This window comes from Callorhinus ursinus, unplaced genomic scaffold (genome assembly GCF_003265705.2).
Source record: "Callorhinus ursinus isolate GAN/ISIS: 27379988/994484 unplaced genomic scaffold, GSC_fseal_2.0 scaffold10, whole genome shotgun sequence".
NCBI lineage: Eukaryota > Metazoa > Chordata > Mammalia > Carnivora > Otariidae > Callorhinus > Callorhinus ursinus.
This window is the reverse complement of record NW_027397072.1, coordinates 37,404,119-37,417,222: the sequence shown is the minus strand read 5'-3', so window position 1 is coordinate 37,417,222 and position 13,104 is coordinate 37,404,119. Positions and strand designations below refer to the sequence as shown.

At 44.5% G+C, this 13,104-nt stretch overlaps 1 protein-coding gene across 1 annotated transcript in view; it reads right to left on the bottom strand.

The window, feature by feature from the left end:
- The window catches only part of MERTK (MER proto-oncogene, tyrosine kinase), a 99,258-nt gene that overhangs the window by 53,976 nt on the left and 32,178 nt on the right, over positions 1-13,104 (bottom strand). The window contains exons 3-4 of the mRNA XM_025868190.2: positions 11,348-11,448; positions 9,226-9,399 (exon numbers count right to left, since the gene is read on the bottom strand). Coding sequence (XP_025723975.1) covers positions 9,226-9,399; positions 11,348-11,448 — 275 coding nt within the window. The remainder of the gene's footprint in view (positions 1-9,225; positions 9,400-11,347; positions 11,449-13,104) is intronic.

Below are 13,104 nucleotides of genomic sequence, written 5' to 3'. Positions count from 1 at the left end.
ACACACTGTATGTGACAACTGTGTAGGGAGTGAACGTGTGGAGATTCAAGGGAGACTTGCCCATTTTGCTTTGGTATGTTGCTATGGTTTGAATGTTTTACAATGAAAATGTGTTCACATATTATTTGTGTAGTAAAAAGGCTGAAATCGGGGCACCTGGGTGGCTCAGCTAGTTAAGTGACTGACTCTTGATTTCGGCTCAGGTCATGATCTCAGGGTTGTGAGATGGAGCCCCGTGTCAGGCTCTGCACTCAGCGTGGAGTCTGCCTGAGATTCTCTCTCTCCCTCTCCCTCTGCTCCTCCCCTTGGTGGCACTTGCTCAAGCGCTCTCCCTCCTTCTCTCTCAAGTAAATAAATAAATAAGAATCTTTAAAAAAATTAAAAAGGCTGAAACTAGTCTGCATGTGCATTGTCATTCTAATTTGAAGGAAAATCACCTATATACACCCAAGCAGATACATTTACAGGAAAAGTTTAAATAGAAACAAATCTGTGTTTTCGTCATAATTGTACATGTATAATAAGATGTAAAAATACTTTTTCTGAATTTTCTACATTTTAGGCATAAAGTCATTTAATAATTATGTAAAATAAAGTTAAAAAACTGTTTTTTGGTTTTTTTTAAGAGAATGGGGCAGAGGCAGAAGGGAAAGGGAGAGAATCCTGAGCAGGCTCCACGCTTAGCCTCATGACCTGGGCACCCCCAAATCTTTTTATTTTGAAATAATTATGGATTCACAGAAAGATGTAAAGAAACATACAGGGAAGTTCAGTGCATCCTTCACCCTACCTCCCCAATGTTAACGTCTTACATAACTATAGCACACTGTCAAAACACTAGAGCACAATGTCAATTTCCTAGCCAGGAGATTGACATTGGTACTATCCACAGAGCTTATTCAGATTTTACCAATTATACATGGACTCATTTGTGTGTGTGTGCGTGTGAGTGTGCATGCGCACATGTATGCATATAGCTCTATGTAAGTTAACCACATATGCAGCTTTGTATAACTATCATCACAATAAAGGTTGTTTTAAAAAACACACTACTGGGGGGGCGCCTGGGTGGCTCAGTCAGTTGTGTCCAACTCTTGATTTTGGCTCAGGTCATGATCTTAGAGTCATGAAATTGAGCCCCACATCCGGCTCCACACTCAGTGTGGAATCTGCTTGAGATTCTCTCTTTACTTCTTCCTCTGCATCCCCACCCCTGGCTTGCTCGTGCTCTCTCTCTCTCTCTCTCTCATACATAAATAAACAAAAAACACATTATTAGGCTATAAACTGCTCTATTTCTATTTTACTTCTATCTTCTCTACCAAAGGAAAAAAAAATCTTCAAATTAAAAAAAGTAAAATAAAAATTGCAACCCAAAATAGGTTGTGATTGTGAGAGTATATCACCATTTAGGAATAAATCAAGTCTCCAAGCTGAGAGAAATTATACACAGCCTTGGGTATTAAAAGAATTTGTAAATCTTATCATAGAAACACACTTTTACCTTCTAGGAAAACATGCAGTAGAGGAAAAGTTCCAGATGAACAGAGATTGGCAGATTGTCCCTATTTTCTTTTCTTTTTTAAACTTCTTTTTTAAAGATTTTATTTATTTATTTGACAGAGAGAGACACAGTGAGAGAGGGAACACAAGCAGGGGGAGTGGGGGAGGGAGAAGCAGGCTTTCCGCCAAGCAGGGAGCCCAATGTGGGGCTCGATCCCAGGACTCTGGGATCATGACCTGAGCCAAAGGCAGACGCTTAATGACTAAGCCACCCAGGCGCCCCTCTTTTAAAAAAAAAAAGATTTTATTTTATTTATTTGAGAGAGAGAGTGAATGAGAGAGAGAGAGAGCATGAGCAAGGGGAGGGAGAGGGAGAATCAGGCTCCCCGCTGAGCAGGGAGCCCAACATGGGGCTTGATCCCAGGACCCTGGGATCATGATCTGAGGTGAAGGCAGACGTTTAACTGACTGAGCCACCCAGGCGCCCCGTCCCTATTTTCATAAAGAAAAATGACACTGATCCTGGTAGAACAGAATCATTGAGAGAGAAATCCACCACAAAACGTAAGAGAGGGCTATCCAGGGGCACCTGGGTGGCTCAGTCGGTTAAGCATCTACCTTCGGCTCAGGTCATGATCCCCGGATCCTGGGTTCAAGCCCCACGTTGGACTCCCTGCTCAGCGGGGAGCCTGCTTCTCCATCTCCTCCCCGCTCCTGCTCTCTGTTGCTATCTCTGCCTCTCTTCTCTCAAATAAATAAATAAATAAAATCTTAAAAAAAGAGAGAGAGAGAGAGAGAAGGCTATCAAACTGGTGCCTGTAAGAATGCAGGAAATGGTCACATCTAGTCATTTGGCTCACCCAGAAGTCAGGTCTGATTTCGAAATAAATTTCAAGCTGATTTCCAAACTTTCTGTGATAGTTACTAGCCTGATGTAGCGATAATATCTCAGAAGATAAGAAAGAGAAATAAATGGAGGGAAAATAAAAGCAAGCAGATTTACTAATGGTTGAACAGTAGCCAAGAAAGTTGATTTAATGAGCTGAGGTCAACTCAAGAGTCTGCCTTTATCAACAGGCCACTGGACTCTGCCCTCAGGTAGAATGGAATCTAGATTTTCATCAACAACTTGGATGAGACACAAAAGGCAGCACAAAGCGCGGGGGGGGGGGGGGGGGGGGGTAGGGAGTGGAGCCAGGGTGATTTGTTAATTGAAGGAAAGGATCAAGGTTCCAAATGGCCTCAGTGGGCTGGGACAATGTTTTAAATTTTTATAAGGATAAATGGTAGGCTGAACTTCCAAAAATAATTAAATATACAAGAAGCAGGAGAGCTTTGACTTTGCAGTAATTGATGAGAAAAAAGACCCGAGGACTTCAGTTAGCCTCAAACTCAACATTAATCAACATGTTAACCTTCATCAAAAATAGTAATGCAAACTGCATTACCAGAAATACTGTGTCCAAAACACTATACTGCAGCTTCCACTGAACTTTATGCGTGTCTTTTCAAAATAACACTAATGTTACTAAAGTCTTTCAGAAAATAGGGATACTTCCTAACTAGTATTTGAGGACAATACCCTGATACCAAAAACTGACATTCTGAAAACAAAATTATAGACCACCGCCCTCATGAGCACCGTTGTACAATAAAGAATTTAGCTTTTGTCCCTTATAATTGCCTGAGTGACAGGAGTAGCTGTTACAGTAATGAGGTGACTCAGAATGGGCCCCTAGAAAACCTCAGGATGAAGATTGATCACCAGAACGACCAGCCATGTGATGAGAGGGTTGAGGGGTCTGGAGATTGTGTTCAATCACATGGCCAATGATTTCATCAGTTATGCCTATGCAAGGAAACTTCAGTAAAAAATCTACACCCCAAAACTCAGTAGAGTGTCCTTTTCCTGGATGTGGCAGGAGGGTGACACACCCTGATTCAAACAGGAGCGGGCATGGAAGCTCTGTATGCAGGACCCTTCCAGATATGACCCAAGGTATACCCCGTGTAATAAAACTGTAATTGTTAAGTATAGCACTTTCCTGAGTTCTGTGAGTTGTTCTAGCAAATTATCAAACCAGAGGGGGTCATGGGAACCTCCAAATTTATAGCCAGTCAGTAAGAAATGCAGGTGGTCTGGGGACCCCCCCACCCTGAGACTTGTGGTTGGCCTCTGAAGTGAGCCTTGTGGTAGACTGGGTAGTCAGTATCAGAAGTGAATTGCAATATACCCGGTTGGTATGACCCTAGTCTGGCAGTGAAATAGAATAAACGTAAATGCAAAAAACTTTAACTAAATATTAGCAAATCGAATCCACCACAATATATGATGACCAAGTAGAGTTTGTCCCAGGAATGCAACACTGGCTTAACATTTGAAAATCAAATCAATGTAATTTGCTGTATTAGGAGAATAATGGAGAAAAACTAGATGACCATATGATAAAAAAAATAAAATTTTTGGCAAACTGAGAATAGAAGGAAACTTCTTCAACCTAATGAAGGGCACTGACCAAAACCCAGTTTATGTCATAGCTGGTGATTGGGACAGAGACATCAACTCTTCCCACTTTAATTCAGCATTGTGCTAGTCTTGGCCAGTAAAATAAGGAAAGGGACCGACATAAAAAGGCAAGATTGGACAGGTAGCAGTAAAACTGTCTCTATATTTGCAGGTGACATTGTCTACATAAAATATCTAAGGAATCTACAGAACAACAACAAAACCCTCTTAGAACTAATATATTAATTTAATAAGGTTGTAGGATGTAAGATCAACATACAAAAATCCACTTATTTCCTCTATACTAATAGTTAACAATTGGGAAATGAATTCAAACGTGCTACTTAGCAGCATCAACAACATAAAATATTTACAAATAACTTTAACAAGTGACATATAAGACCTCTACATCAAGAACTATAAAAAATTGCTGAGAGAAATTAAAGAAGAGCTAAATAAATGGACAGAGTGTGTTCTTGGATTGGAAGTCTCAAAATATTAAGATGTGATCTCCCCATAAATTGATCTATAAATTTAATACAATCGCAAACAAAATCACAACAGACTCTTTTGCAAAAGCTGTCAAGCTGATTCTAAGATTTTTATGAGAATAGACCAAAGAGCCAAAATGACACAATGAAAAGGATATATGATTGGTCTATAAGCACAAGAAAAAAAATGCTAAAATCTTGTCTTTTTTTCTTTTTAAAGATTTTATTCATTTATTTGAGAGAGAGAGAGCACAAGCAGTGGGGAGGGGCAGAGGGAGAGGGAAAGCAGGGTCCTCGCTGAGCAGGGAGCCCAACATGGGGCTCGATCCCAGGACCCCAAGATCATGATCTAAGCCAAATCAGATGCTTACCCGACTGAGCCACCCAGGCTCCCCACTAAAACCTTTCTTAAATCTAATTTAAAATTTGACATTAGTTGGGTGCCTAGGTGGCTCAGTCGTTAAGCGTCTGCCTTCGGCTCAGGTCATGATCCCAGGGTCCTGGGGTCAAGCCCCGCATCGGGCTCCCTGCTCCGCGGGAAGCCTGCTTCTCCCTCTCCCACTCCCCCTGCTTGTGTTCCCTCTCTCTCTGTGTCTCTCTCTCTGTCAAATAAATAAATAAAATCTTTTCAAAAAATTTGACATTAGGGAAATAAAATGCAAATTTAAGATTTACCATTGCACATCCACTAAAATGAAAAAAAAAAAAAACTACCCACATGAAGTGTCGGCAAGGACATGGATAGAGCAATGAACACTCATCCACTGTGGCTAGGAATATAACTTGGTACAACTTTAGACAGTTTGGTGGTTTCCTTAAAAGTTAAACATATACCTAGTATGTGATCTAGCAGTTCTTCTCCCAGGTATTGTCCAAGACAAAATAAAAACTATGTCTCCCCAAAACCTTGCACACAAGTATCTGTAGCTCCTTTATTTATCATAGCCAACAGCCATAAACATCCCAAATGTTCACCACACAAATAAACAAAACATAGCCCATCCATACCACAGAGCACTGTGGGCAATAACAACATACTACTCACACGTCAACATGGATGAATCCCAAAAACATCACGTTGAGGGAAAGAAGCCTGACACAAAAAATATATATATACTTTACCATTCCACTTATTTAACATTCAGGACCTAGCAAACTAATCTATGATGACAGACATCAGAACACCATTGCCTATGGGAAGTGGGGACTGATGGGAAGGGGGCAGGAGGGGACATTCTGAGGTGATGGCAATGTTCTGTGTCTCGACTGAAGTGGTGGTTCCACACGTGTCTACATTTATCAAAACTCACAGAGTTGTGCATTTAAGTTCTATGCACCTAACTGTATGTCAGTTTTACCTCAATGAAAACAAATCTTTCTTTATGGGACTTCAGAGCCACCATCCTAGAAAGGGTGGGGTATCGTTTTCAAATGGACTTTGTTTGGGGTTTTCAAATTATTTATTTATTTTTATTTTTTATTTAAATTTTTTAAAATTTAAATTTCAGGTAGTTAACACACAGTGCAATATTGGTCTCTATAGTAGAATTCAGTGATTCATCCCTTACATACAATGCCCAGTGCTTATCATAACAAGTGCCCTCCTAAATGCCCATCACCCATCTAGCCCAGCCCCACCCACATCCCTCCAACAACCCTCAGTTTGTTCTCTATTGTTAAGAGTCTCTTAGGGCTTGTTTCCCTCTCTCCTTTTTTTCTCTTCCTCCTTCCCATATGTTCATCTGTTTTCTTTCTTAAATTCCACATGAGTGAGATCATATGGTTTTTGTCTTTCTCTGACTCATTTCACTTAGCATAATACACTCTAGCTCCATCCACGTAGTTGCAAATGGCAAGATTTCATTCTTTTTTTAAAAAAATATTTTATTTATTTACATGTGAGAGAGAAAGAAAGAGAGAGAGCAAGCAGAAGCAGGGGCAGGGGCAGAGGGAGAGGGAGAAGCAGACTCCCTGCTGAGCAGGGAGCCCAACGCAGGGCTGATCTCACGACCCTGAGATCATTACCTGAGCAGAAGGCAGACACTTAACCGACTTGAACCACCCACGTGCCCCAATATTTCATTCTTTTTTGATGGCTGAATAATATTCCATTGTGTGTATATGTGTGTGTGTGTGTGTGTGCCACATCTTCTTTATCCATTCATCTGTCGGTGGACATTTGGGCTCTCTCCATAGTTGATAATGTGGGAGAAGATATTTGCAAATAACATATCTGATAAAGGGTTAGTATCCAAAATCTACAAAGAACTTATCAACCTCAACACCCAAAAAACAAATATCCCAGTTAAGAAATGGGCAGAAGACATGAATAGACACTTTCCCAAAAAAGACATCCAGATGGCTAACAGGCACATGAAAAGATGCTCAACATCACTCGGCATCAGGGAAATACAAATCAAAACTATGATGAGATACCACCTCACACCTGTCAGGATGGCTAAAAATTTTTTTTAAAGATTTTATTTATTTATTTGAGAGAGAGAATGAGATAGAGAGAGAGCATGAGAGGGGAGAGGGTCAGAGGGAGAAGCAGACTCCCTGCCGAGCAGGGAGCCCAACGTGGGACTCAATCCCGGGACTCCAGGATCATGACCTGAGCTGAAGGCAGTCGCTCAACCAACTGAGCCCCCCAGGCGCCCCTGGGATGGCTAAAATTAACAACAGATGTTGGCGGGGATGTGGAGAAAGGGGAACCCTCCTACACTGTTGGCGGGAATGCAAACTGGTGCAGCCGCTCTGGAGAACAGTATGGAGGTTCCTCAAACTGACTTTGAACTAAGAAGTAGCTTGATTATCAACTCCTTGGAGAAAGTTAAAGACAATTCAGATGGAGACAGGGAAAACCATAATATTCCTTACGGAGCGAGGAGTTAGGAAAGTGATCCAGAAATAAAACTGAGGGGCTGGCATTCACTTGCTGGTCTGCGGTCACCATGAATATTCAGTGAGTGCTACTATGAGTCAAGCACTGCCTTGGGACAGACAAAGTCCTTGTCCTTGCTGAGCATATAGTTTCTGAGAAGACAGACAAGGAGGCTAAACAAATAAATGGGTGATGATAGACTGTGACAAGTGCACAATGGAGTCCACAAGAACTCATGACTGGGAGTCAATAAAGAGGTGGGGAGGACTTAAAATAGTTGAATGACCAGGGAAGGCTTCCTGGAAGAAGTGATATTTGAATTGTGTCATGGGATGAAGGGCAAGTGGAAGAACACTATAAGTAGACAGAAGAGAGAATGCAAAGGTCCTGAGGCAGGAAGGAGGACCATGTGTATGAGGAAATGACAGATAATCAGGATAACTAGTGCTTAAATAAGCAGGGACGAGAAGGTGGGGGTGGGGTTGGGTTGGACAGTTGGGCAGGGACCAGAGCACACAGGGCTGATGGCAGGGGCAGGAATGACTCTGAGTGACAGTCTAAGACAACAGGGAGCCACTGAGGAGGATGGATTAGAGTGGGGGCAGGGGTGGAAACAGAGACCCCTTCGGGAGCTCCTGCACTGGTGTTGGCGAGAGCCAGCAGTGATGGGAAGGGGGGTGCTGCAGCATGGATGGAGAAAAAACAGGCTCCGGGACACACAGGAGAAGCAGAATGGACAGAACTTGCTGATGCATTCAACATGAAAAATGAGAGGAAGGATGGGCCGACGGTGGTATCATTTACTAAGGTGGGGAATTCTGGGGCAAAACGTCTGCAGGGGAGGTGGATCAAGAGTTTCATCTTAGGGGGCACCTGGATGGCTCAGTCATTAAGCATCTGCCTTCAGCTCAGGTCATGACCCCAGGGTCCTGGCTTCGATCCCCACATTGGTCTCCCTGCTCAGCGGAAAGCCTGCTTCTCCCTCTCCCACTCCCCCTGCCTGTGTTCCCTCTCTCGCTGTGTCTCTCTCTGTCAAATAAATAAATAAAATCTTAAAAAAAAAAAAAGGGTTTCATTTTAAGATGCCTACGCACCAGCAAGTGCAAATGCCAGGCAGGGATTTGGGCACATGGGCCTGAAGCTCAGAAGATACAAAGCTCAAGGCCAGCATCACAAAGATGGTATTGAAGTCAGGGATGTAGAGGAACTCTCCCGGGCGGCGGGGGGGTGTCTCAGAGTGAAAAGCAGTGGGTCCAGGAATGAGGCTGTCAAGGGCAGGGAAGGAGCCCTGCAGTGAGAAGGAAGCTGGGAAGACTGTTTCCAGAAGTTCGCCCTTGTGTTCCCAGTAGCAAGAACAGCCTCTGGCACACAGCACTCCCTTGCAACACGGTCACCGAATGCATGAAGAAAGGAAGGATTCGGGGGTGGCACCCTTGCCAGATGTTGCTGAAAGATGCCCTGAGAGAAGCCAAAGGGGAGCCCGTTGGCTTTAGCAGCATGGGAAATGGCAAGGGCGGTGACTCCAAGAGCACAGCCAGGGGAGTGCCGGGGACGAAGCCACAAAGGCCCGGCTGCAATGGGAGGTGTGAGCAGGGCTCCCACTGCCAGGGCTCAGGGATCCTAGCCCCTCTGCTCACTTAAGCACAGGCACCCCTCGGCGCCTTCGCCCACTTCCCACCCCCGGCTCGCGAACTCTCATGCCAGAGATTCCCACTTCCCTCTCCGCGGCCCCGGCCCCTGACTCGGCTGCCGCCCCTGTGTGTCATTCCCCTGCACTGTGCCAGCAGCGGGGACCGAGCTTTTGATCCCTTCCCCTGTTCGAGCACCCGACTCAGACTTACCAGGAACAGTTAGCACAGAGGGGGACTTTTCCGGCTGTTCATTAACACGGCTGCTGTTCTGAACCCAGAAAATGTTGACGGGCTCAGGAGGGCCCACGGCCTGACAGCTGAGGTTGAAGGCCGTGTTCCTCGTGACATTCATGCTCTCAGGCTGTCTAGTAAAGTGAGGAAGTCCTGCGGAGAAAGCGTTCAGTGAAAGAGTGTCTTAAGTCCACGGGCAAAGCCGGAGCCCCAAGGGAAATGGAGACTGTTCTGGAACTTGGCAATAGATCTCTTTATATACCACCTCTGGTCTGAAACGGCCAGTTTTCACCTTCTGAAAGTTGTCTCAGAAAGGGTAGAAGCTAATGCCTCCCCCCGACTAGCTCCAGCCGGCTTTCTAGGGTACTTTTCCAAAGGGGTTGTGGTGGGGATTCAGAACTGGTTTTACCAGAAGGGAGGCCTGGCAGTGTTGAAATCAGGTGTTGCTCAGACTCCGGAGAGGCTCTCACGTTTTCAGTATTCCTTCCCAAAATACAGAGTAAAAACAAAGCCACGTAATAGGTCCGCCCGTTTTTGAGGACCATCTACTTTAAGATGAGCGATAATGAATCCTAAAATCTGTACACTTGTGCAGGGCTGGGCGCTTTTCAAACTACATTCTCATGAGCACAGTGTAGACAGTTACACAGTTATAATCCGAAGATCTTTGACTGTAATTCTGGATCGAGGCCATAAGGAAGGGAACTTTAGAAATATCTCAGAGAAAGCCAGTTAATACTCATCCGGAGCATGTGCCAAAAAATTAACAGGTCAAGCTAACTGTCCTCAGGGATTTACATTATGTTCTTCCGGGATTGGGAACTGACAGATCTGACCCCAGAAGTAATGATGTGGGAGTGGCAAAATGGGATTCTTTCTTCCTGTTTCAAAGTTTTGCAAAAACTCCATTTGGACCTAATGTGTTCCAGCCCTGGGCATTTTGCTGGGATTCTGACAAGTTAAATGTCCTCTTAATATATTTCCAAGATTAACAGCAAACATAGGAACACTACACCATCGCGTCCCCTACCCGCGGGGCTGATGTTGACATAACCCGGAGGAGGCTTAGCTGTCCAGCCTGCGATGGGCCTAGAACAAAGCTCTAGTGCTCGCTTCGGCAGCACATATACTAGAACAAAGCTCTAAAGGAGACTCCTCTGAGGTGGTCCCTCCCTCAGGCCTCCTGCAGCATTAGTGGGTATGAGGTTTAGGTTTGCAAAAGAATGGGTAGGAGAGCAGCCTTTCAACTGGAGATGGTTCTAGATGAACTTCCCTGAATAGCCAATCACCTGTTCTAAAGCCTGTGGGGAGGAGGGTCAGGAGAAGGTAGAAAAGAAGGGTGTTTGGGTGCTTCTGATGGCAGGGGTGCTCAGAAAGCTGGGATGCAGGGCCCTGGAGGCAGCCTGTGGGCTGGTGAGGAATGATCACCTGTGGTGATAATAGAGGTACCTCCTCCTGGAAGCCTTCCTTGATAGGCCCTGTCATTGCAGAACCAGGCACGCACACCCGGAGACCTGGGGCCTCGGGACCTGGGCTCACCTAGGCATCAGCTGACACTTCCCACTGCAGTTCAAGTTCCTTGAGGGCAGAGACCTCCTTCTCCTAGTCCATGTCTCACTTTGTACCCACACTGAGCCCATCTCATGTCATGTCATGGAACTGTACTGAACCATGTACCCAATAAATCCTAGGGCCCCAGATGAGTCCCAGATCAAGCGGCTGATCCAGTTCGGGAAAACGGCTCACCCTCTGAGGCAAATCACCACTAGACCACGTGAGTGGTATCTGATGCCAACACTGAGAACTGGATAGTGGAATGCATTTCGCTTCCAAAAAAAAGTCTCCAGGTTTCTAAATTGTAAAAAACCTGAGGACAAGAAAAGTCCATAATCCATTTTTATCTCAGCCCTATTGCTGAGGACAGAGCTAAAACTCTGAGAATCAAATTCATGTCATTCATTCATTATTACCTAAAGTCTCAAGAGAGGATCACTTTGTAAAATTTCAGTGCTTACCAATTTGCAAAGTTTGCATACAGAGTTATAAATGAGAGTGCCAAATTCTAGAGTTTTATATGCAAAGCAATTAATATAGGCCTTACCTTGGACCTCAATGTAGATGGGGTCAGACACAATCTCTTCATTGTTTATTTTCATCTTACAGATATATGACCCGTTGTCTGAACGCTGCACACTGGTTATGCTTCAAAGAAAACACATAAAGATATTTACAGTGACTACCCTTTGAGTTCCTTTATAGGAGCAGAACATTCTTCAACTTCTTCGTCATATGCTATATTAACCTTATGTGGCAACATGACTAGGTCATGGTACCTAGACATTTGGTCAAACATTATTCTAGATGTATTTTTCAGGTGTGACTAACATTTAAATCAGTAGACTCTGAGTAAAGATTACCCTTCATAACATGGGTGGGCCTCATCTGGTCAACTGAGGGCCTTATGAGCAAAGACGGAGGTCCTCCAAGGAAGAGGGAATTCTGCCTCCAAACTGCCTTCAGATGCAAGACTGCAACACCAACTCTTCCCTGGGTCTCTAGCTGATGCCCTGCACATTTAGGATTTGCTAACACCCACAATCACATTAGTCAGTTCCTTAAAATAACTTTCTCTCATTCCCACTTTGGTTCTGTTTCTCTGAAGAACCATGACTAATGCATGTGCTGTTATTTGTCTTGCCTTCAATGATAGGCTATATACCAGGGTTCTCTATACTGGGGTATTGCCCCGTCAAGGTATTCTGTAAATGTGTAGGGTTATTTTAGGTGGGCACAAAAACTAGGGGGCACCATGGCTTTTAGGGGCCAAGGGCAACTTTTAGGGGTCAGGGGCAACTGTTCCATAACCCAGATGACTTTCTGAGACTAGAACCCAGTTCCATTTACATACAAACAAAGAATTATGTCTGGTTATAATATCCACTTAATTTCCCAGGGCTGCGATTACCTCAAAATGGGGGCCACCATCCCTTTGTGCTGTTTGGAGCTTGGCCATGACTCAGATCACTGATAGCACATCTCCATTTGCAGTTGCCATGTGCGTGGGGGCATGGCAGGGGGCATGCAAGTCCCTGTATTGTCTATTCTCTCTCCCGGAGGGGTCATGCCTGGCATTTACACATTCACATTCATATTATTTTATTATAGATCACCTTTCTTTTGTTTTCCTCATACTACAGTTTGAACACTACATGTTGTAAAGTATCTGCTATAAACAGGCGGCCTTGGCTCTAAGAACTCGAGCAACCTGCTTTCCCCACTTCCAGCGTGTTGACAAGCAGGAAGCTACAAGATACCTGTCCTTAGCTGGAGATGGGAAGGGGTGAGGGAACGGAGGAACTCTCTGAAATGCTTGCAGACACTCTCCAAGAGAGGACACCTTCCCTGGCCCAAAGATGCTGATTTCGTCTACTCTGCTCATCAGACAGAGCAAAGGTCATGGTGAGAGAAAAAAAGTAAAAGAAGAAAACCATGGTGGGGGGTGTCCAACTTCCTTTCCAGCAGCTTGCTCCCTGATACAACTAACTTATCCTGAAGCATCCAACTTTTTTTTTTAAGATTTTATTCATTTGTTTGAGAGAGAGAATGAGAGAGAGAGAGAGCACATGAGAGGGGGGAGGGTCAGAGGAAGAGGAAGACTCCCCACTGAGCAGGGAGCCCAATGCGGGACTCGATCCCGGGACTCCAGGATCATGACCTGAGCCGAAGGCAGTCGCTTAACCAACTGAGCCACCCAGGCGCCCTTATCCCGAAGCAAAATCAAGTCCTTGTCAAGGGCTGAAGCCGAATGCTTAAAAGAGACTAGGAAGCTGGCAAGGTGACAGGGGTCGCCATCCTGGC